At 32.8% G+C, this 26,738-nt stretch overlaps 1 protein-coding gene across 1 annotated transcript in view; it reads right to left on the bottom strand.

Moving 5' to 3' along the window:
- The window catches only part of tau (microtubule-associated protein tau), a 219,478-nt gene that overhangs the window by 17,020 nt on the left and 175,720 nt on the right, over window positions 1–26,738 (bottom strand). Inside the window, exon 9 of the mRNA XM_081749033.1 lies at window positions 9,885–10,085. Within this exon, the coding sequence (XP_081605159.1) occupies window positions 9,885–10,085 (201 nt within the window). The remainder of the gene's footprint in view (window positions 1–9,884; window positions 10,086–26,738) is intronic.

Here is a 26,738-nt window from a genome sequence, read left to right as displayed (position 1 = left end):
ATCTCAAGAGGGAAACCAATAAAGAAAGAACACATTCATACTACACACTACAATTAGAAGCTAATTTTCTACCATCATATAGTAATATAGAAATATTTTCTTTATAAAAGCTATATTACGTACGTTAGTTCAGAAGTGAAACTGTCTAAAGAGAAGCCCTTTAGAAATAAATGTATAAATTCAAACTAAGTTAAAAACTTAATTCTAATGTGGCACTATAGTGTTGTCATGGTAACATATAATCGTTAAACATATATTACTTTAATACAATACAAATAATGCTATATCCTGGACATCCTTGATCTTTGAATCTTTCTGTTCATTTAAAGGATTTTTATAGTTTATTTTAACGAAAAATGAAGCACTCAGATAATGTTTTTCTAATGGTAAATATTTTGATTAATATTGGTATTTTAAGTAGTTTCGTATATAAATAATTGAGTTTTAAATATATTTTTCTATATTTAACAAAGAATAGTATTTTCTATAATAACGCGGAACTAAAATAGCTAGGAAAATTAGACATACATATATGTATAGTCTGATATCAAAAAGGAAAGTTGTCCTGGCGGCTATTATTTTATCCCTTAACAAGTAATAGGAAAGACAGATGATGAACATCAATTATCATCTGAGTAGTTGAAATCAGGATTAAGCAATTCTCATCAAGTTGGTAGATAGACTATGTAACCAGAGGCTTTTCACGCAATATACACCAAGACAAGTACAAAATTGATTGTAAATGAAATAAATATTTAATAATAACAGTTAGAGATTGCAAGCTTTATGTTACATATGGGACTTGCTGTTAGTCTTCAGAAAATCAAATACGTTGTCCTTTAAACAAGAATTTTGTCCAAATTCTCCACTAGAAGGGAAAGAAACAGTCCAAGATTTCTACCTACTAATATTACAGTATTTTACTACGTAGTAAGAAAGAGAGAACCAAGATTATATTTTGTACACAACGAACAGACAAGAGAGATGTTCTGTTCCGCCAAGTAAGTGATGATTGGCCTCTCTTGGGTGCAGTGGTTATTATTTACCAAATCATTTGATGTTTGGTTAAACGTTTAAATGTTTCATGATGATGCTAATAACTTATGAAAAAATGCTGATTCTTACGACAAATAACATTTACATTGTAAAATATAATGGTGTGTAATCTAAAGTTTTATTCTGATAAAGTGAATTTAGTGCCCAACAACATAGGAGGTTAACATATATTTGTTTACGTAGAACAGTATTTGGTTATAAATCACCAGCTTAATTGTATAATAGTCGCAGCTTCTAAATATAAGTTGATTAATGACTTTTTAGTCCATACTTTGTTGTACGTTATGTTTCTATTGACTTGTTCATTTTATTGCTTAAGTAACTTATTTATGCATAGTTTATGCAGCATGCATTTGCTTCTGTTTGTTTATGTTAATGCAAATCGCATACAGAGTAGCTATGTAGTTATTAGTTCTCATGTAAGCTGCTAGACAGGAAGATGGGAAGCAATTATTAAGATTATATGATAAATGTGGTAGGTAATTATTAAGTATACTCTGGGTTCGATACTTGTCAAAGGTAAAGCATTAAATGGTCGTACATAATAGAAAGCTATATATTATATCGCAAACAAAGACAATTTTTATAGAAGTTTCCTTTTGCTTCACTGACCAAATATAATAAGCCAGGCACGTAGTCAGGATTTCGTAAGGGGGGGGGGGTTCGTACATGAAATACTGTGCTCATCAGACCAGGGGCTCGATCATTGTAAACTATTTTACTGGCAACATATATTGGTTCATTTAGTCAGGATTTCGAAATGCGGAGGGGGGGGGGGGGTCGTAACATGAAATATTGTGGTTATCACACCAAAAACTCGATCAATCTAAACTATTTTACTGGCATAGTGGTTTGTTAGGACAATAAAATGAGGATATGTTAGTAAGTATTTTAATAACAAACTATGAAGAAATCTCAAATAAAAGAATATAAAAAAAGTATTGAAAAAGATTTTACAATATTTACATTCCTTCCTTTGATCATTCAAATATAACAATTTTCCTTTCACTATGACCTCAACAATTATAAAAAATACATATCCAATAATATCTTGTGAAGTATTTTGCAATATCTGTCTTTCTTTTTTAGTTGAATCAAATGTTAACAGAAATTTCTTTCCACATAACTTTTTTGTTTCCATTATTAAGTTAACTACTGTCTGTTCCAAATGAGAGGTTAAAGGAGCAGTAGAAAACTGTTCCGGAAATAATATGTTTGATACTACAGAGAATCTATGATGAAAAATTATGATAAAAAAATATCCACACTGTTACAGAACGGCACTATGCTTTCGAAAGCTTTAAATTTCCCTGACTAGTAGCAGAAATTCTGAGAATTCCGTGACTTTCCTAGGAATTTCAAATTCCCTGACTTTTCCAGCATATCCCGCTCATTCGCTACCATATATTGCAAGTAATACAAATCTCCTCATAAGAAAGAGTAACCAAAAGCTTACTGTAGCTTTTTATTTTTAACACTGATTCTTCTTTATCTCGTTTCTTTTTTGTTTCGTCCTTCCTTAATTTTTTCATTTCTGGCTTCGAAGGAGGGGGGGACCGGACCTCCCTGGCTACGTGCCTGAATAAGCACATCGCACAAATAAACAAATTCTTCGTCAATTATATTGCATGCGTTAGTCACACTTTTAAACTTACAGAGCGGTTTGTTCTCCAATAACTTCTTTCCCTGATACATCCTACTAAAACGAGTATTTTTTGTATAAATTATTCTATCTTATGTTGCTGGCTCTATTAAATGTTTCAAATAATTGTTCAAGCACCCTCCCCTAAAATTCCAATACTCTCTAGCTAGCTTTGGATTGTTTTTTTTTCTCTGTAATTCAAACCACACAGCAGACAGAAATATAGTTCAGTGCAAGCTATACGTACACGTTAGAAAATAGTGTTATTTACTTACTTATTTACATATTTTGTTCATTACACAATCTAACCCTTTCTCATTTTATTCTATACAAAGTAATTAAATATTATTATTAGACTTAAATATACAATAATCGAAACGACTCTAGACACACGTTTAATTAACAATAAGATAATAACAGGGTCAGAATTCATAAAATCCATCAAAAACATTCTATCCACTTTTTCCCCTTAATGACTGGCTTTTATCGAACCTGTACTAGAATACGATAATCATAACGCAACAGTGATCCTTGGTTGTGATGTGAAAGAAATTTAAGAGGAGCAGCATCCTCCATCTATGCTGAGTAATAACGATTTGCCATTTTAGAAAATGTGTTTCACATGACGAGACAGGTAAAACCACAGGAAAGACACCTTACTATGTGCTACTTTCTTCTAAATTGAAAGGCACAAATATCGCCTAGATAAATAATGTGGAATCAATCACAAAATCAAACGAAAATACCATAATTACGTCCTGTATGAAAACCCCAGGAAACGATTTTCAGTAAAATATCTTTATTTGTGCTACTGCAAATTTTTGTATGACAGAAAGTCAAGCACACTTTTAGTTAATCGCCACGCTGCTCCCAAATGATAAAAGGTTTTTTTGATTGAAATTTGTTCTATGTTTATCTAATGGCCATACTTAGTAATAATAGAAATTTCTCCTATAATTTATTCAGGAATATCTGGAAATCAAAATGATTTGTGCTATTAAAGGCATACGTATATAGATTGGAAGGTAATATACAACAATTTTACTAATTCCATGTTTTGTTTGACATGTAATATCCGATAATTTTAATTTTAATGTATACATCCACTTCTATTATGCATCATTTTATATTGTCAATCAGCTGCATAGAAAGCATAATAATAATAATAATAATAATAATAATAATAATAATAATAATAATAATAATAATAATAATAATAATAATAATAATAATAATAATAATAATAACTTGAAACAGTTCTCTTCACTGGTCCAATGGCTCATTAAACAATCAAAAACTGAAGGCATCAATGAATTCTTGAAGGTTGAAAAAAAAAAGTGAGAAGAAAACGAAAGAATAAAACGAGAGACAATGAAGTTATGACAAGAGATAGGAAACACTAAAGAGCAAAGGTTATAATATTCAGGAGTGGTGAGTAACCTTACAAGCTAAATTTTAAAACAAGCAAAAGAGCATTAATAATCGAGCAAACCACGAATAGAGGCTTAGAATATGAAAGGAAAAGACAATAAAGACATTTCAAGCTTAAGGAAGTAACTAAACCAAACAGTAAATCCAGTAAGGGAGAGAACAAAAATTATAGTGATCAAAAGCACTAAGAATACACTCATCATAGAAACGGCCACAGAGCATTACATAAACATTAGTCTCAAAAAACAAGCTACAAGAAATTCTGATGGTCGAGAAACCCAGAAAGAAAAAAAGAAAAAGTAATAATAATCTATGACGTAGGAACAGGATTTGAACGTGTGGGCTAAATGCTGACTGAACAAAACTTAGAGGAAATTGAAGTAGAAGAATCAAGAAAAGAAATAAAACCCAGATTTCGAACGGACCAAAAAACAAAGACACACTTAGTAAATGAAGTGACACCTGGAATAAGAAGGAAGCTTTTATCAACAAGGAAAGTGTACTTATGTCACTAGGTCCACGGCCAAGGGCGCCCATGTTGTAGTTTCCAATGGGGTGGGGCAAGTATAAGCGACGTTTCAAATATAGTTTCAAATTTTGCTGCAACTAATGTAAAAATTCTATTGGGTTTTCGATATTCTGAAGTACAATTTCTTCTAGGGGGGCGAGCGCCCCACCTTGTCCCCCTTGATAGGCGCCCTTGTCCACGGCGTTAAAGATTTTGTATCAATTCCAAAATGCCTTACTTGTGGATAGTACAGACATCTCGGCAAGTATTGCAAAGAGAAGAATACAATTATTGCCTCCATTATGCTATGAAAAATCATAAGGCTAGCTGCGTAAACAGAGACAAACCTAAGATATGTATTCCACGCACAAATAGAAACAAAAAAATGAGATGTAAAACAGAGAAAGAATGCGCAACTCACAAAAGACAAACACAAAACAAAGTAACTCAAACCAGAAATAACTACAATAACGCAATAAATGCACGGGTTCTATAGTAATAGTGTACGAAATAAGGCTGAAGCTGATATAATCTTGATACAGGAATCATACACAACAAACGGGAAAATATTCAACATGAAACCAGATGCTGAAATAATTAAAGCAAAAGAGAGACCACATCTGAAAAATACAGGGGAAAAAACAAATATGGCACCTATAAAGATACTACACATAGCACAAAGAAAAGATTTGTAGACGCAATATTTGGAAATACAAATAAGAACAGAAAGTTTCATTTCAGTACTGCCAATTCAGTATGGATATGAACCTTTTTATAGAAGTATATAATAACTTGTGTAAAAGATATAAAAATAATTATATAATCATATGTGCAAAATTCAAGATCCTCATTATGACATAGCAAAAACACAGCTGGAAAGGGAGAACTGTAGAAGATTTTGTAAACGAAAATAACATAAGGGCAATAAACAAAGAAGGTGAACCGCAGACACAAGAAAAGGCAAGTGGGTAGCTGAATATAGATGTTACCATAACAACGGAAAAAGTAAGTAGAAGAATAAATAACTGGCAAGTCCTGAATCGGCAACAAGCAACAACCATAATGTTGTTCCTTTTGACATTATGGAAGCACTAAATCTTCAACAAGAAGTAAATAATAATAAAGAACTAAAATACAATCCAAACTACATAAAATGGCAAAAACTTTGGAAAGCCATAAGTTTAGCACAAACACAAATAAAGCAAAATACAAATTTATACTTTCTTTCTTGCAATAAAGATAGAAACATCAGTTTTAGAGATGATAAAGAAAACAACAGAAATAAAGATGTAGTTAGGACAAACAAATAAACAAACATTTTTGACTAGCAGTCTAAGAAAACTGAAACAAAAGATTAGTAAGCTACGAAAATAGTATCAGCACACCATGAACTCAATCACAAAACAAACTAGATTTAAAAAATACAGAAAAATGAAACAAAAATACTTATAAAAAAAGAAACTGAAAAGGAAACATGGAACAATTACGTTAAAGATCAATTGAACATCGACCTATAGGGGGAACTCTACAAAATAATAAACAATAAGATTTCAAACCAACAAACGTACCAACATTACAATAACCGAATGGCGCCTTCATAGAAGGATGGAAAGATACGATACATTACTTCATGGAAACATTATTACCATCAGCTGTAGAAGAGGATACTTTGTACAAGAAAAGAGCAAGGAAAGAAATGAAAGAAATGCCTGAAAAAGATGGTAAAATAAGGAAAGTGACAAACCAAGAAATGGAAGAGTATATGAAGAGATTAAAAAAAATGGAAAGCACCAGGACTAGACTGCATCAGACCATATTTCTTTATAAATCAAATAGACAAATGGTACCTTACCTTCCCATAATTTATAATGAATTTTCTCTTCAACAAAGAGTTTCCATGCCCTGGAAAATTTCCAAATTGGTGATAATAAAAAAAGAAAGAAGACTAAGATAAAAAGATTCAAAATAATACCGACCTATTTGCTTGCTGAATATAATAGGAAAACTTTCGAGCAAGTAATAGTAACTAGATTAAACAAATACAGAAATGTAGAAAATTGCAAATTACAATACTGGCTCAGGAAAGGAACACTCAAAACACAATAAGTGTTTGAATAGAACATATAGAACCAGGCAAAACAGGAAAACATCAAATGATAATATTTTTGGATAGCGGAGCTTTTGATGACATTTGGTGGCCCACGTTATTGAAAAGACTAAAAGATTTGGGAGTAGATAGAAAATTATACAAGTTAATACTCGCCTGCTGAGAACAGAAAGATAAATTACAAAACACCAGGATTACATATAGAAAAGGAGATAACAAAAGAATGTTCAATAGAATCAAATGTGAACCAATAATGTGGGACACAGTAATCCAACTCAGACTTGAAATCTTAGGCAAACTCAAAGAAACAAAAGAAGTAGTGGGTTATGCAGATGACAAAACAATAGTTATAGTTGCTTCCTTTAGAAGAGATTTGGAACAGAAAGGAAAACAAAAAATAAATGTAATATATGAGTGGTGCAAAATAAAAAAACCAAAACTATTCTCGAATGAAACAAAATTTATTATAATGAGGCAAACAGTTAAAAAATAAAAAAAATAAAAATAAACTGAAAATAAATAACAGAAATGAAAAGAATAAAAGGGTTTAAATACCTAGGAATATGGATCGACAAAAAGCTAAATTTCGAAAACACATAGATGAGATTACAGAAAGAGGAATGAAAATAGCACACAGACTTATAACAATAGCAAAACGAGATTTCAAAATACTAGCCAACATACTGGAATTGTACAACAAAACAATAATAATATCAATAATATGTTGAGCAGGAATATGTGCACACTGCATATTTGCTAACGTTAAATTGAAACAAAAATTACAACAACAAGCGCAAAGAGGTGTGTAGAATAATCTCAACATTACCGATACAATTCCTTCAAATACTAACAATGAAAGAGCCAATTTAATACCAGATCTTAAGACATGCAATAAAATATTGGTTAAAGAAGAAAAAGTATAGTAAAATTACTGAAATAATAAGAAAAATACCCAAAACAAAGGAAGAACTAGATGAAATAATAGATGTAAAACGGCCACATCACACACAAAGGTGTGAAATTATAAGAAAGGAAAATGAAGAAATCTTAACAGAGACCATGGAGTGCTGCCTCTCGGTACATGGTCCTTTTACAAGTCACTTAAAAATATTATACATTACTGTAGATTACCTATGTGATTGTGAACAACAGCAAACAATGGAACATGTATTATGGAACTGTGAGCAAAGAGGCCAAACAGAATAAATTATCACGGTGAGAAACAGATTAAGAAACCTTAATATGCTAGAAATTCTAACCAATGAAGAAAACAAATGATTTACAAATTATTACCAAACACGTCATCTCAGGAAGAAGAGAAAATTAATTATTAAAATAAGTTGACAAAAGAAGAAGAAGAAACAAAACTAAAGAATTTTAAACAGTCTAACTAATTCTGGACTAAAATTATAACCACAGATTAGTTCTAAAATACCAAGAACTATAATTCTTCACTTCTCATGTTTTATGTTGTGTGTCCATGTCAATTTTGTCGTAGAATACACTGGAAAGAACTGGTAAATAAAGAATTCAAATACGAGAGAGGAACAAACAAAATTTAAGCAAAATATGCAAACAAATAATATTATGTATTGTCAATTGTCCAACATATGTACGGTTTTTATGTTTTATATAAAAAATAAAATTACCGTATTTACGTGAATCTAAGACACTCTCAAGTGTAAGACGCACCCCCAATTTTTGAAGGATAAATTGGAAAAAAATCCTCAAATGTAAGAGGCACCCTTGGCGAAAATGAAAAATAATAAAACTACACTGCATTGATTTTAAAGAATGAAAAAAAAAAAAAAAAAAGATTAATAAATATGGGAAAACAAATAATGTTATTGGAGAATAAAGAAACATTGAACATACTGCTAGAATTTACGGTAAATTCATGTACATCTGCTAGTGCCTTTTGTCCTAATGTAATTACAGTACAACACTTGCTTACGTCAGTTTTATAGCCATATTATACCACTATGTAAATTATAGCGACGTATATTATATTGGTATAATCTACAACACATAAACAAACAAGCAAATAATTAGTCAGTAATTATTTAAACTTGTTTCTTTTCTTCTGTTTTACACTCACATTCACATTCACAACACTGACACGTTACTGCTCATCATTTGTTTCCTCATCGGCATCATCTTTCCTCTAATGCGATTAGCAATTTTTGTCAAAACTCCATCTAATCTGGTCCAAATTTGCATAACTCAAATCTAAGACGCACCTTGATTTTGGAGGCAAAAAAGATCGACAAAAAAGTGCGTCTTAAAATCGCGTAAATACGATAAATAAATAAAAACAAAGATGGTGAAGGAAATTATATGGTGTATATTAACAGGAACCATACTAATAAAATTTACCTCCCCTTCAAACTGGAGCTACGAAAGCGAATAAGAGAGAGAGAAAAATTCTCTAAAAAAATTAACGAAAGTATAGAGAGACTTAAAAGACAAAAGAAGCACTATAAACTGCTCTTTAATAAGATGAAATAAATTGTAACAGCAGGGGAAATAGAAGCCTTAAAATAATAATAATAAAACAAGAACAGCCTCCCTGCTGGTCCAGTGGCTAGTAAGTGAGCCTTTTGTGCACGGAGTCACGGGTTCGATTTTTGGTGGGACAACTTTGAAATTTGAACGCATTACGGAGATTCTAATTCCATCCTAAAATTTTCAACATGAAGTTCAAGAACCGTATCAAATTTTAAACCTTGTGTGTTAGTAATTCCTTGTATATCTACCGCAAATTTTGGAAGGAGTACGTGTTTACGTATGCTTAATTACGGTTGTATAACGCTATATAAAACTCCTTTGTTTACAGTTCAAACAGCCCCCTTACGCCTAAAAACATTAATTCTAGGCGCATTTGTAGTAAAATAATTGATATTAGATAACATCTTTATAAATAACATCAGCAAAAATATTCCTTCCATCAGATATAGTGAAACCTGTAAAATTGATTACTTTTGTAGTATTTTATTTAATTTAACGAAATTTTAATAAGAAGTTTGCTTATTGAAAAGTTTAATTAGAACTTATTAAGTTGGTCATATTTCTGTGAAACCGATAGTAATCAACTTTTTGACAGGTTTCACTGTATATTCAAACCATTAAGATGTACTGACCTGAGCACCCGACGCTCTGCCTTCTGAACTAGCTTTACTAGACGCTTTGCTGGAAGATGCTTTGCTGCTACCCATCTGTTTCAAATATTCTTTATCGTCGAATATTTTCTTTTCTCCGCCTCCTGGTTTGTGTTTAACATTGTCCATGGAACCTATTTTACTTTGTGCTTTCTCTTTGAAATCCAGTTTTTGTGTTTCAACCTGGAAAAGGAAAATTTGTGCGTGTTCCAAAGAAGAAAGTGCTCAATCCATATAAAGCGTGTGCAGCCACAAAATTAAAGACATATACATTCATAAACTTGTGCTATAAGCATAGTCAATTTTTGTATGTAAAGTACCATAATTTTGATTCCTGGTGCCCATAATTATGCTAAGACTTAATTTTAATAAGAACAGTGATTTATATATAATCATAACTTATTTTAATTTTAAAAAATTCTTACTATTCTCAAAGATAATGCTTAAAAGCATTATCCATAAATACCGTATATATATGAAGTGAAAAGAATTGATTTTGTTGGAATCATTCGGCATGGTATACTGTTCAGGGGCCCCCAGGTATCGGGTTCAGGTTACGAGGGGCAATCAAAAGATTCCCGGAATTTTGTTGTAACTATTTATTACCACAATATAGGCACACATTCACTTCATCGCATTCAAAATAGGCGCTTTGACAATTGTTCCATCGCTCCTGTCGTTGCTGGAAACAAAGCTGAAAGACCTGTTTTTGTATGTTTCGAAATTCAGCCGTCGCATTGGATCGGATATCTTCTACCGTGGAAAAACGGTTACCCTTAAGGCCCTTTTTTGATCTTGGAGAAGAGCCCCAAAAATCCATTGATGCTAAATCCAGTGAGTAGACAAGCTGGTAGAGGACGATTTCTGGCTCTTCCCCAAGAAATAGTAAATGTAATCTAAATTTACTGTAACATTTAGATTAGAAATACTGTTTCGAAGAAGATGAGTGAATTCCCAATTTATCTCCCTACAAGATCGTCTATAACAGAAAACGCTGACTAATTAAGCAACCCTGAGCAGGTTATATAGATGTTTCTAGGATAAAGAAAGACGAAACAAAGATTCATAAAAGCTTTTCTTCTTTTAGACATGAAAACAGGATTTTGTTAAATTACAGACTGACATGATTGTTAATTAATAAATATTATTTTATAGCTTATTACTAAATATTAGAACATTATTGATCAATGGAGAAGGCTATCTCATGGCTAGTCCTGTGCGAAACGAGTTACTCGTAACTTCTCCAGATGTCAACATTCTTCTGCCTCCTGGTAATGCTAACTGTGAGCTTTCTGAATTAGTAGTCTTTCTCAATCATACATCGAGCTAGAAGTTACAAAAGGAATGTACTGTAAAGGATATAAAGGAATGTATTGTATAACTAACTAACTAACTCTATGGCCTACGGAACCCGGAGGTTCAATGCCGCGTTCACAAAAGCTCTCCATTGACTTCTATCCTCAGCCAACTGGATCCAGTTTTTATTTTGTATTCCTATTTCTGCGAGATCTATCTTAATATTGTTCTCCCATCTGCCCCTTGATCTTCCTAATGGTTGTTTTCCGATTGGACTTTCAGTTAATATTTTGAAAGCGTTCCCACTTTCTTTCACTCTGGCTACATGACCTGCCCACCTTAGCCTCCTAGATTTGATGTTTGGTAAACGATATAAATTATACAGTTCCTCGTTATGAAGTTTCGACCATTCCCCATTCCCTTTCCTCTTGGTTCCGAATATTCGTCTCATGCTCTTACTCAAATACTTTCAGTCTACGTTCTTCCCTCAGAGTAAGCGACCATGTTTTGCAACCATAGAGAACAACAGACATGATTATCATTTTATATATTTTAATGTATAAATAAACTACATAAATTAATAATGATTGGTTTTATTATAAAAATAGAATGGAAAATTGAACTAAAAAATGGGAATTAAATTTATAATAAAAGACGTTAATTATAAGATTTAGGTTTCATACTTGATTCTGAGTTATTGGTTAAAAATTGAACAGAAAATAAATTATTCGACAATTTATAAAACTTTAATGTCCGTTATTAATAATAAAAGACTGAAAAAATGGCATACAATATTTGGAATTTATTTTATATATTATCTCTTAGAATGCTTTTGCCTATGGCGAAAGGGGTGTCTCGAAAAAGCTAATTCTAGAACGTGCTCCAATAGTGTTACTATTCTGTTCATAATGGATTAATTACTTTGTATCTTGCTTAAATTAAAAACATTTCTCCATTACTAACTTCCTTTTTTATTTAAAAATTTGGTTAAGTGAATAGCTTGCGACAAAATAACGTTCGAATGTCAAAAAAGGAAAACAAATCTTTGGAATTAAATAAGGATTATATTCGACTGATTCTGCAACGCTGCTGCAGAAACATGAAACCGGTGTCATTATGAGTGTACTATTTCAACAGCCGGAGTTTAGTGTTGGTGCCGGAGAAATGCCGCTGGGAATGAACCGTTATTGGAAAGGAACATTATATAGCTCTTTTCTACGAACATTTTTTTGTGTACAACCGAACAGCAAAACATTATCGGAAAAAAGTTTAACCACCGGAGTGACTACAGTTTAAGATAGCATGGCCAGACAAATACAAATGGATTCCACACAGAAACACTGAACAAAAGAGGAAACCCAGTTTGTGTTACCAGTGAAGGTATCGCCTGAGGTACTTCCAGTAATTCGCTACTAGCTAGCCAGAAAAATTCATCACCCCACGGTGACATAACCCAAACATTAAATCCGGTGCTGTCCAATGTCAGCCACAAGTTTCTCTGGTACCACACTGCTGAGCATAAGACAAAGTGTCGCGAAGTAGAAAAGGCATTTGGGAGGGGATGAGAGGGGTATGGAAGATGGTTGTCACAACGGATGATGCCTACATTTATCTCACGCATAATAATATTACTCGGGCTACGTACCGCGACACATTTCGCAAGAAACGTACGGAGTTTTACTGCCAGTGTCGAGAAAGTTACTCGCAAGAAATCGTGATTGTAATCAGATACGGTTAAAAACGGGAATTTAAGGACGTAAGGTGGACTAAAACGTGAAGGTGAATGCTGCCTACTTCCAGAAATCCATTATGACCCCAATCTGTCAGAAAGATTTCCCTCGTTTAAATGGAATCAACAAGAACCAGATGCAGATCCACATGGGCCATGGCCGACCGAAGAAAATTTTCTAAGAGGGTGGGGGCATCTCCGCGGTTGCTATATTACATTTGGCATTTTATTTTAAATTTGTATTAAGAAAATCTTAAGAGTTTTAATTTGTTTTCGTGGCTCCCTTTCAGGCGCCAATGACATGGACAAAGCATTCATTCATACCCTCGGGGTTTATCATGACATGAAGAAAGAAACGAGAATCGGTGTTATTCTCTTATTCCTGAAAAAAAAAAAAAAAAAAAAAAAACCTGACTCAGTCCAATTGATTTGTGCGCATTTTGTTAAAGCGACGTCTACAGCATCGCCTGATTGTCACATGGAAAACCTGCAGCGAGGAATGGGATAGAATTCTTATGCTTGTACTGCAAGGTAGTTTATTATAGTTGGAAATACACTGTAAACCAAGCACATTTCTTTTGCACTATTTGCCCCGACTTCGCCAAATTGATATGGAAAAAGAGTGAACTTAAAAGATGAATGCTTTGGACTAAGAAGCTGCTCTCATTTTGTAGTACTTGAGAAATAACACGTGTCTTATTAGACATCACAAACGCACTGACCAAGTATTCACAGAAATAAGAACTGACACTTTCTACAATTAGTTATCTTTCTCTCATAGTATAGAAGTACGTATGTAAGCAACTTTTCTTGATGTTACAAAAATTCAGTGAGCGCTGCAACTAAATGAAAGCACAACTGTATTCCAGACGTTCAGCATAACAGTTGAGATTGCCGAATGAGTTCATTACTTATTACAGAAGAGAAGCTTTAGTCTGTGGGTGAAAGTCTAAGATTCTACTTACTTATACTAACATACGACTATTTCCAAAGTTAATGGAAAGGGACGTATAAAAGTACATATATAAGAAAAATGATCACTTTGTTGTTCATTCACTTCTAGAACAACCAGACTTAAAATAGTTTAAATCCTTACATGCTTTTCAAAGTCCTGTGGTAAGAATTGCCCAAACGATGAATAATATACATACCATATTAAAACAACACACACGCATATTATTTTATTTCTTTTCTATTTTTTTATTTTATTTATTTGTTTATTTTTTCATACTTATACATATATACTTTTCTTCATTTTTACTCTTCTTCTCTCCTGTACTCCAACCATCTAACCTATCCGTTAGTTTTACCCTCTTTCTTTAAATTCTCTCCTTCGAACCTGAGAATACTATTACGTAATTTCATTCTAATGTGATGTCCACATAGTCGCTTAGGAAATATCTTTCTATTATTTATTTATTTATTTTTTGTCTTCTTCCTATTACTTTTCCTTTGTATCTGATGAACTAGTTAGCGAAAGCATTTATACTATACCTTTATTAGTGTTATGCAATAAAATGTGTTTACTATTTTCTGGTGAAATTATACATACTCAACAAAAGTTTTCTAAAACTCTCATACTGAGAGTTTTATAACGAACACGTGTACATTTGCACGTTCTCTTATGTTTATTATTATACTGTATGTCTATGTCATATTATCGTACGAAGTTCTCTTATGCTTATTATTATACGTTGATTGCTTAGCATTTCATACTACAGTACAAAGCAATCAAACACATGTAAGGACTGAACCTATTTCGAAGTTGACTACACTTAAAGGATATTAAAAGATTTTTGATTTAAGCTACTCCCTGAACAAAACAATATGTTGACTGTAAAAATTATTAACGTGTAACAGTTTCGGCAAATATTTACTTTGACTTAATCAGATAATCAAGTGGACAGTTGGCAACACGTTAATAATTGTTAAAATAAACATATTGTTTTGCTCAGCAAATCGTTTAAATCAAATTTACGTATACTGAAAGCAAAGCTTGAACAATAAAAAACATTATTGAAAGATTTTAAGTTATTATCGCACATAGTATAAAGAAAATGTGGACAGAAATCTCATATGGTAGTGATTCCCTTCCGCAGAGTAACCAATTCGAATACAGTTTTCTGAATCGTACACAGAATTATGTTCTCTATGCTGCAAGAAAATCTGAATTAAAATAAATTGACGCAGATTATATACACTTTAACTATATCACGTAACTTATTACAGCAATTTCAGAATGTAGATGAAATGAAATCTTTGAGTTTTACGTCCCACGGTTATGCCGGTTAGGCTAAAGGAGACGGTGATTATGAGAAACCCACGCACACGGTGTTTGTCCACCACAAAGTTCACTTGACGGGATTAGAGTTTGAACCCGGGACCCCATGCACCAGAGGTGAACGCTCTACCACTGAGCCACCGCGGCCCCTAGAATGTAGATGAGTAGTGCCATTTTTTGCACTACATTTTTATGTTTGACGGTTCGAGAAAGTTTGACCTCTTGCATTTTAATGCGAATATATTGTATTTTATGCAATTAATCACCATTAAAACACTATTTCATTAATTTAACAGTTTATTGTTTTTCAAATTTCCTAGATAGTGTTCTTTTTACGTTAACAGCTTTTAAACGAAATGCTTTTCGGCTCAAATTTATTAGAAAATATTTTTTGCTTTTGATGTGAAAAATCACTTCTTACATTTCTCTCTGATTTTCTTTACACTATGTACTTTGTATGCTCAACAAGTGGATATCTACATGCATTCGTCAATATAACTCGATATTCTCCCTATACGTTGGTTAGATAATAAATTTGAAATACATTTTTATAGCGTATAAAGACATTGCTTTCTCCAACATAAAATAAACAATCACGGACAGGATCATTCATTTGGAAAATTTTGCTACCAGGAGATATCCACTTTTTCTAGAAATAACATACATAGTTACACCAAAATATCATTAATAAAATTACTAACATGTCTACAATATTTAAATTTCATGTTTGCAAATACCTTTTTTTATTATTATTATATTTAAGATTGGTATTTTTGACTTCAATATGTGCGGAATTCATAAAATTTTGTACAGTCTCAAGATAGAAAACAGAGCACATTGATCAGGATAAATTTATATTACTATCATTCTCATATTATACTGAATCACCTTCGTTAGTTTAAGATCTACATACTAATTACCTCCTTTTGTACATCTGTATGCCAAGATGGATCCTATAAACTGAATGTAATATTTGAGATCTTTACAAACAGTAAACTGTTATCCAGAAATCAAGGTAAGTATTATGCTAGCAAGCCATGCAATACATTGCTTAAACTCAATTTCAGGATCATGCAGATAATAGATTGCAAAGATGGAAAAAAGAGAAAAAAATCATTCAAATTCATAACACAATAGTTCACAGAAAAAAGAAACCATGCAGCAAGATCATAATTTGTTACAAAACACGTTACATTTACTTACCATTTTATTTGACTTAGTTGAAGAAGATTAGTTTATTTGCTTAGAATAGTGAACTTATCAGAATTTATTGAATAATCTTATTATATAATATTTGCATATACTGTAAAAAAATAATAATTTTCTTCTAGTTCTTTACATTTGTAAGGTGTGTTGAAAGTGGCTCTTTCATAAGTTCCTATAAACAAAATGGAGATACTTTTCGGACTTCTAAGAGATATTCTTAAGGACACAACTCCATTTGATTACAAATTAGAGATTCCTCAAATATGCATTTTGTATTGGGTATTGGGTAATGCTTTTGGTGTATAGTTTTCAAGCAAAACGGTATCTTATCTCGTTTTGACTAGTGCATTATCTAATAAAAGACGCACGTTTTTCAAAGATTATAAAAGTATCATTTTGAAAGTGACCTCAAAAAGTGAATATTTTCTTTCAAATTTTGACTTTTTTATTTCTTCTCTAGTGCCTTTTCCCCAAGTTAGTAATTAAATTTAGTTTACATAAATCATTTTAAGAATTACAGTATTATACACTTATTAGATATATAGTATATCTACAAGTATTTCTAGAAATTCACAGAAGACTTAGGTAAAAAAAAAAAAATCGGTACATATAAAACTGGTCAAGGATTAACTACAAATCATGCTATATTTACATTCATACATGGTGTAGTTCAAAATATTAATGAAAACTCCTGAAAGGTGGTGGTTCCTTTCATAAAACAGTACTAAACTGTAGCAATTTACATTAGCCAAAGGTGCTACAGTTGGGAACTAGCGGCGTGGGAAAAGTTTATATGACGCAACTTATTACAGTGATAACTTCAAAATGGTGGACGGAATAATAGCAGTTAAACGCTACACAGGAAATCATTAGAATCAACATCAAAATGCTTAAGGGCGTTGGCACTCTGCTCAGAATTACTAAAAAACGCAATTTATCGAAATGATCTGAGTATATAACATTATAGCAATATATTTAAAAGTAGTAATGATTAATTTTATGTTGATATAATCAATATGCGCTTATATAATTAATTAATAATTAATTAAAATTTGTTCCAATTTAGAGCAATAATTAATAAAAATTTCGTTCCAAAACTTGAATATGTTATTCCCTGATTATTATTGATTAGAATGAAATGGTATTAAATTTTTCTTGAAGCTTGATTTGTTTTTAATTATCTTAAGAACTAGATATTAGAATGAAAAAATGCAACTAAACTGCACACCACAGCGCAAATCCGTTTTTTGATCACTTATATTTGTCGAAAGAGGCCAGCGATCTTCAACATTTATATATCGTTCTAAACACTGAAGTGTCTTCTTCCTCTCGATATTATACTTCATCATGTACTACCAACGTACTTTATGTATTTCGAGAATAAATGCACAAAGTGTTAATATTTTAAAAGGAACATCTGTACGCTAGCGCCACTCGCATTTTCGACGGGATGTTCTACAACTACAAGGTCCTACTATCACCTATTTCGCAGTGTAGCTAACGAGTTGAAGGTGTTACCAATCAGGCGTGAGCTGATATACTGCAAATACATAATGGCTCGTAAACGACCTTTATCAAAAACCAGAAAACGAAATAAGCGCTCAAAATCTGCTCGAGCTGCAGCTAAACGTCGCAAAACTGAAGTTGTTGTTTCTGTTGATGATTCTTTTCCATGTTATCAAGAACAAGGAACCGCTGAAGATTCAAGACAGCATGATGAAAGGTAAGATTATATATATATATATATATATATATATATATATATATATATATATATATATATATATATATATATATATATAAGCTTCGTGTTACTGGAGTATGTTAGTAGATAACTCTTTATATTCGTTTTACTTATTATTTAATGTATATTTACATTATTTTTGTCTCTGGTTTTTAATTATGTTTTGTTTTCGTTGTTTAGCATCTGTTCTCAGTACCTACCAGTTTCTATATACAATCTAATATATTGACTCACTATTTAGACTGGGACGGAATATTGTATTACATTTAATACTCTCTCACTGTGAACCAAATAAGGGTACCATTGTACTGTAAGTTATTTCAATAAATTAGAGTGCTAAGAACAGTGGCTCGCAAGGATACCCGTGAACCGTACGCCATACCAGGGGGGGGTCTATCTTCGAAATCTTGGTTCACGTAGGTATAATATTTGTCAATTAGGATCGGACAGTAAGCAAGATATAAATAATGTTGACGATTAAATAATATAATAATATTCACATGTGAGAATCATTTTCGTTCTGAAATATTCCATGGTACGTATAAAATTTGTGCATGTCATTTTGTTCGATCTTTAGCACAATATAATAATAATTTATTGTTAATGGACTAGAGATTATGTGGAATTAATTATGATGATACATATCATGACAATGAGCGATGTATACGAATATGATGTTGATTAAAGAGAAGAAGTACGATTATAATTACATGCCACTTGGTCCTCAAACATATTTGTCAAATAAAATATTTACTTTTGCAAAACTGAGATAGGCAGCTTCAGAACTGCGTAAACTGATGAGCAACTAGTTATATAATGCAGTATAACTATATGGATATTGTTCATGGGTGGACAACTTCACACTATCCCTCCTCTCTCTAAATTATTTCTAGTATAAAAGAACTCTTTCGAAAATAATAATTTTAGCAACTAACCTAAACTAACGATTTGAGGTGAAAAATCTGAAAATCGGACGGGTAAGTGTGAAGTTCCTTATTTCATTAGTTTGAATAATAATAATAATAATAATAATAATAATAATAATAATAATAATAATAATAATAATAATAATAATAATAATAATAAGTGTCATCTATCAGTTATGAGTACATCCTATCTCGTAAACGGTACGGTGGGGAAGAGATGAACGAAGAATTTCTCTGCTTTGCACATCACGTGACTGACTAGCTTCGGGTTAGAATTCCAAGAATTGAGAAGCAAGCAAGCAAACGAGGGGATCTGATAAGACTTTTTTTTCATTTGTGCTGCACAGAGGGTTTTCACATTGGAATTGGCATGTCATTTCTACTCCCCCTCCTGCCGGATTGGTTTTCCTGTCTTGTTCCGCCAAAATGTTTCTAACTTGTAAGTGTTGACTCAGCCGCGGGCATTTCAGGTGCCATAGTAGGGTATCTGTTTCGCTTTCTTTCTTGCAAGGCATGGTAAAAACGCCAGTCGGGAATCATATTCGCAAGCTCCCGCATCGTAGGCTATGACTTGAATGATTTTTTTCTCTAGAATTTATTTACATGTTGTACTATAGCAAGCAATTTATGCAGCTATTTAATTCACTTGGGTACTGGCTACTATTTAATTCTACAGCGGAAAAAAGTTGTGTAGAAACCAAGGATGTAGCTAGGGGGAGCACGGGGTCCAAATCTTGACTTGCCTTCCAAATATTTAAACTAGTATATAAATACTAGTTTGCTATTTATACTACTAGTTTAGTATATATGCCCCCCCCCCAAATCAGAACTCTGGCTACGTTCCTGGTAGAAACTAAAAAATAATGTAATTGCTGAGAATTTTGAACGTCCAAAAACGTGATTCGCAAAAAAAAAAAAAAAAAAAAAAAAAATTGACGCGCAATTACCAACTTTGATGATTATTGCATCACAAAAGTGGTATGATAGAAGAAAAAATTCGTTCCTCAGTGAGATCCGACTTTTCCAACTTCTAAAATGTGGAATTTGCTATTTATTTTTCAATAGGAGTATTTTTTTTTCATTTGCTCAGAATTTTCTGGGATGGGTTGGGTAAGACCCCCGTCCATCTGCACGTCTCTATATATATCACGTAGCTATCATTGTATCACAATGATGCCTCTGAAACTTCTGGATTAATTTTAGATTTCCAAACTATGCTATGCATAAGAAATTGAAGTCCTTTAGAACGGCTGTGTCCGTCCGTCTGTCTATCTGTCAACAGGTATCACAGCAAAAACGGTAAGAGCTATTTTCATACAATTTAAGCGGTAAAAACTATCGACAAGTGGTTTTCGGGAATCGATTCAGCATCCCAGGAACAGATTCCATCTCCTTCAAAAACCTCCTACTTAAACCGAAAGTGGTCGATTTTTACCACTTCCTGTTTCAACAGTAATAGTCATAACCCAGAAACGATAATATCTAGCGTCAAACGGTTCTCAGAAATCGATTCAAGGTGTGAAGGAAACAAAACACTTCGACTTCTGTATTTCCACTAAAACCGGAAGTGGTAGAAATTCACTACTACTTCCGGTTTCAATATTGATTTTCATTGACATAAAACTGTAAGAGTTATCGACAAGCAGTTTTCAGAAATCGATTCAGCATCCTAAGAATATGTCCTATCTCCTTCACCAATCTTCAAGTTAAAACGGAAGCTATACAAATCGGCCAATTCCGGTTTCAACAGTATTTGTCGTAACTCAAAAACGGTAAGAGGTATCGACAAGAGGTTTCTGAGAATCGATTCATCGTTCCAAGAATAGGTACAATCTCCTTCGACAATCTTCTATTTAAACCAAAAGTGGTAGAAATCAACTACTTCCGGTCTCTACTATTTTCAGTTTTACTATGTAATTTGTATAGTTTGGAAGTCTACCGTAGTTTCACACTGTGGAACGATACTCACTTGTTTCTTCTTTCAGAGACAATCGTCAATCGCAGAATTGATATGTCATGCTCCACTAATTGAAGTCAAGCGAAATTCTTTTAAAATTCTTATAATTTATGTGTGGTTGGATACACATTGAGAAATAGAGAAAATTACGAGAATTTCTGGGAGCCTATCAGTTTTGTGGATTCATGTAATTATAAAATATGTTTCAACTCTACGATTCCAGGTTGTCTCGAAACTTCGTTTTTACATATTCCGCAAACATATTTTTACCTCGACAAAGATAATTTTGAAGGATATGTTTTATAAACATTCCTTTTAATATTTGTAGGAAAAGTAGCTATTTGTGCTTACAATATCGCTTACAAATTTCAGTTCACCCTGTCCTGTTTCAAGAATACTTTACATTATTTTTCATATTAGGTCAGTTCAGATGAAAGTACTTTATTGAAGTATCCTCCCGCGGACAGCATGGGAATTCGATTTATGAAGAACATCGCCGCAACCGTCTAACGTCATCCACGTTCGGTAAAGTTGTGAAACGTAAAGATCACACTTCGTGCCATGTGTTGGTGAAAGACATTTTACACAAGAGAAATCTATCGACACCATCAATAGAATACGGAAGAAATCATGAAGGTGTTGCTCTACGAAAGTTTGCGGAGGAGAAGAATGTGACAGTAGAGAAACGAGGATTATATATTGATTCTAAGTATAGTTTCTTAGCTACTAGTCCAGATGGTAAGAAATATTTTTCAACTTCTTTGTTGATATAATATAATAATTGTTTAACTCTAATAAGTACTGTTTGTTCAGTGTGCTATAATTAGAGGCATTAACTGAATCTGAACGAAACCAAACCACTTCCTTTTTGTTTATGGAAAAGGGACAGACAGATTATTATATTACTTTAAAAAAAAATCTTTTCATTCTAGTCTATCAATTAATTCCCTCCTAATCATATTTCAGGATATGTAGTAGAAGATGATGCGTTAGTGGAAGTAAAGTGTGTTCCTTCACTCAGAAATAAGGATGTCACTGAAGAGATAAACAAAAAGAAAGGGGCATTTTTTCTTAGAGCCCTTCCAGACGGAACTATAGGACTAAATACTAACAGCGACTACTACTACCAAATTCAGGGCCAGTTGAATATTACAAAATTAGACAAATGCTTTTTAGTTGTATACATTGATGATAAGTCACCTTTACACATTGTGGAGGTAAGAAGAGATGAAGAATTATGGGAAAATGTTATGCTACCGAAACTTATACGGTTTTTTAAACAGTGTATTCTTCCTGAGATAGTAGATTCTATGGTACAACGTGGGATGCCCTGCAGAGACCCGGAATATATCCTAAGTGCTCAAAGCAAGATCGCCAAGAAAAAAGACAATGATCGAGCAAAGATGAAATAGGTGTAATAATGTACATACTTACTGCAACGAATTTGTGTTCTAAATAATCGTGTTTAGCATGTGTATATAATTATTGTTACTATTATTGTATATTTGCAGTTCGTTAATTACTCTTGTAATTTTTTATAATACTGCTTGTATCGTGTTATTCGAAATGCTGGAAAATGCCATGATTTACTGGATCATGGTTAGGAAATATAACCATGTGTGTTTATTTGTTGTTTTTGTATTATAGTTAACCTGTGTATGTATTTGAATTTGTTCATGTTGATGTACTTGTTAATATTGAATAAAGTAACTTAGGGTATTATTATATGATATAAAGACTCAAAATAGAGAACTAAGAATGATCTAAATAGTGTAAATAATTTATAAAATGAAAATTATCATTGCAACACTTTATTTTTACTCAAATATTCTGTTACATATTTTTTATTCACATAGACTCTTATGTACTTATGTTACTCTCAAATAACCACTTAACATTATTTCCAAGTTCCAAGTTTTTAAATGTAGTTTATAATGTAGTAACTGTATTCTTGCGCTGAATAACCAAACAATCATACCATTATTTGTATTTTAGTATAAATAAAGAAATCGCTAGTCTGACTAGCCCCAGGTAACTGGGAAAGCAGCCAAGAAGACATTGTACCAGTGTTTCTCAAACTGTTTGGTAACAACTCCCAAAATCGGTAAAATATCAAGGAGTTTGTAAGTTTAAAAATATTCATTCGTAAATGACTTTGTGACATTAGTATTATACAAAGAGGAGACGTCGTAACTTTTACTGACTTCTAAAGCGGGTCTAGAGGTAAATTGTTTGAGAATCACTGTGTTACACATTCTTGGCGGTCACAAGCCCGGTGAATGCTGAGCGACAGTTGCCGATTGCTTTTCCTGTCATTTGTATTTTGTGTATATCTTTATGTAGAGAGGATAGAAGTGTGAAGGGGAGATCGACCAGTAGGGTCAGTGAGCGCGAAGTACGTCAGGGAAGAATGAACATCTCCGCTCTATAGGACGAGTTTTTTGGAGTGAGTGACAGCTTCTACACGGGGAGGGTTACTGATCGCGCGTTGAACAGAAGAAGGATGGGCATACCACCATTGAAAGAACTCCCCCGCCAGGGTTAGTGCTATAGATATAGACTGCTGCTACCAAACATGTTCTTCTAATTACTTGGTTCTCAAGACAAGTTTTTGGGCCATTCTTTTTCCTTGAAATCCCATCCTTTCAATTCGTATTTGATGCTTTTGTATTTCAAGGCGACAGAAGAGGTTTCTATGGCTTTTTTTTTTTTTTTTTTTTTTTTTGTTGTTGTTATATTGTCGTTTCAAAATTTTATTAAATTTGATAAATAATAACAAATGATATATATAAAACCAGAGTAACCAGACGACGGTGTATGGCCCTGCACCGGCCCCAACCAGGGGTTTTCCCAGAATTTTGTCTCGGATTCTGTATTTTTGCTGGGGGAGTTTGGATATTGATGCATGGAGGAACAACATAACGTAAACGAAATTACATGTGTGATAAAATAAGGCAGAAAAAACATTTTCTAACAAGTACACCTTCTCCAAAAAATACTTTTCATGGCTTGATCGAGGGCTATTTCAGAATTGACTATCTCTACAGGGTACCCCTGGAATTTTCAATTAAAGTTTCTAACATTTCTTCATACATTTATCCAGGGACGTACGAAGAGGTTGGGTACTGGGGGCCCGGAACCCCCCCCCCCCGAAATACCGACTTTTTCCTAAATTTAGTCTAACTTTAGGGGTAATTTTACACATTTTAATATAATTTAACCTTAAATTGTTTTCGGACCTTCCGAAATGATTTGGACCCCTTCCACAATAAATTCCTGCGTACGTCTCTGAGGCAAATACAGATACTTTATCTTTAGGGGTGATATGAAAGGCTATGTATTTTTCTCTGTATCGATCGATGAATTATGGCAACAACCATTCAAACTATTGAAACAGATCAACGTGAAGCTTCCACCACAGCAAGTATATATAACAGGCACGTATCCAGGTGGGACCTGGGGGCTCATGTCCCCTCCGAAACTGAAGCACGTTTTTAATAAACATACTTTTACGTTTTTGAGATTCTTTTGTTTCAAATTACTTCGAGTCTGTCAAAATTTTGGTCAATGTGTTGTTGTCTTCTTTTAAGTCCAAGAACATACCGTGATACCATTGCCCCTTGGTGGAATAAAAAAGAACACTTTTAAATAGGATTAAAATTTCGTTTCTGTTCTGTTTACAACTTTAAATGTAATAGAAGTATACACTCAGTGTTTTCTTGTTATTCTTGTTATATGCTATCGCAGACATTTTCCTTAGTTACATATCTCTCGGAAATATTTGTTTGACTTTCTTTGTGCCACAATACAGTTCGTTCAAACTAAACTGGTTCTTATAATGAAAAGTAAGGAAAAGTTTAAGCAAGAATAGAACTGTTGCATTATATTATTATTATTATTATTATTATTTTGAAAACAAATTGATATTTTAAAACATTAGAATTACGTGCTTACGAGACTTCCCCTTGTCACCCCTCCGCGAAAAGAAAACCTGGATAAGTGCTTAATATATAGTGATTAAATTCCCATCAAATCAAATAAGTTCTCATGTATCCGAACTTGATACATGTATTCAAACTACAGACCAGGAGAGCATAACGTGTTCTACAAGATAAAATTTTGAGATGACCAATTTCACATCACATCACATCAGGATTGTGAAGACAAGGGACGTACTCAGGGAGTGGGTCCGGACCCCCCAATATCCCGACATTTATGTAAATTTAGTCTAATTTTAGGGGCAATACAAAGTTTAATATAATTTAGCCTCAAATTGTATTTGAACCCGCCCAAAATCTTTCGACCCCTCCCGACATAAATTCCTGCGTACGTCTCTGGTGAAGACTATATCTGAATTCGGTTTCTCGTAATAAATAATATAAACAAAATTTTATATAGGCATATTTAACATTACTGTACTCTTTTGAATAACAGTTTCATGATTTGTTAAGATTGTTTTCTGATTTATAAGATATTATATTAGATTCAGCTAAAAACATACCACCATATTTTAAACGTTATAACATATGTGGCAACAGTAGCGTAACTTGAAGCCTCAGAGTCCCCATAGCCCTTGGTTATGTGCCCACTGGGCCGCAAGGCTTGTGGGGGCGCAATTTACGCCTATGTGTGGCATATACTATTGGGAAATAAACTATTCAATAAAATTATTCTGACAAGTATTCAGTGACATAAATAGAAAATATTTTGTCCAGCAGGATAAGTGGCGTAACAAGATGAAGGACCAAGAGAGAGGTGCCCCTCCCTCAATTCTGATAGAGTTTGAGGGGCGTCAAAGGTACATAAGATTCATTTTGCAGCCCTCAATAAAACAAAAAGGAGGCAATATTACAAACAAAAAAGTAAGTATATTAGTTATTTCTTTTGTCGGCGCTGACTGACTACGGTCCGCCTTCGGTAGAATCTTTTTGTACATAAAGTAGTTACTATATAAATTTTCTTTGTACTGTATATGTGAAATGAACCCTCCAAACATAATGTATAAATAAACATGAATAAAAGAATAAATAATTCTATGTAATATTGCACTCACGGGAGATGTAAACATATGCCTTACTCCCTTTATCTATCTGTTAGGGAAGCGTAATAAAATAGGTTTCCCCCGACATTTTAAACTTCCTTACACGGCTGAGTAGTGTTTTCTTTTTTCCTCAAAATCAGCTAAACGGAACGTTTTCCTTCTTTAAAAAGTAGTATTACTGTTTTATTACAAACAGTAATAGTTTTTAGGACTATATTGAGGAATAAGAGCTCAAGATTTAAAATTATCGCACTTTTTCGTACGGTAATCGGGTTTTGATGTACATCTGCGGACAGCCAAATAAGTGTACAATTTCCATCTCTAAATCGAACAAAATCTGTTTTTAAATACATTAGTATTTTATTTCGTAACAGAAGAAAAGACTTGATGGGTTGAAAATATATAAATATTGGGAACAGAAGGAAGAAGTTAAAGGGTTACTTACAAAAATAAAAATAACGTAAGTGTATTAGCGCGATATTGCATTCATTAGTACGCGTTTTCGTGCACAGAGAAATAATAATAATAATAATAATAATAATAATAATAATAATAATAATAATAATAATAATAATAAAACGTATCAGATACTCCATAGAAACACATTATATACCAAGCAATACAGAACAAGTAATCATTTCATTTCTTCCTTTTCT

Source organism: Thermobia domestica, chromosome 2 (assembly GCF_964235325.1).
Source record: "Thermobia domestica chromosome 2, izTheDome1.hap1.1, whole genome shotgun sequence".
NCBI classification, from domain to species: domain Eukaryota; kingdom Metazoa; phylum Arthropoda; class Insecta; order Zygentoma; family Lepismatidae; genus Thermobia; species Thermobia domestica.
The sequence above is the reverse complement of the archived record's forward strand: the minus strand, read 5'-3'. Positions and strand labels throughout refer to the sequence as shown.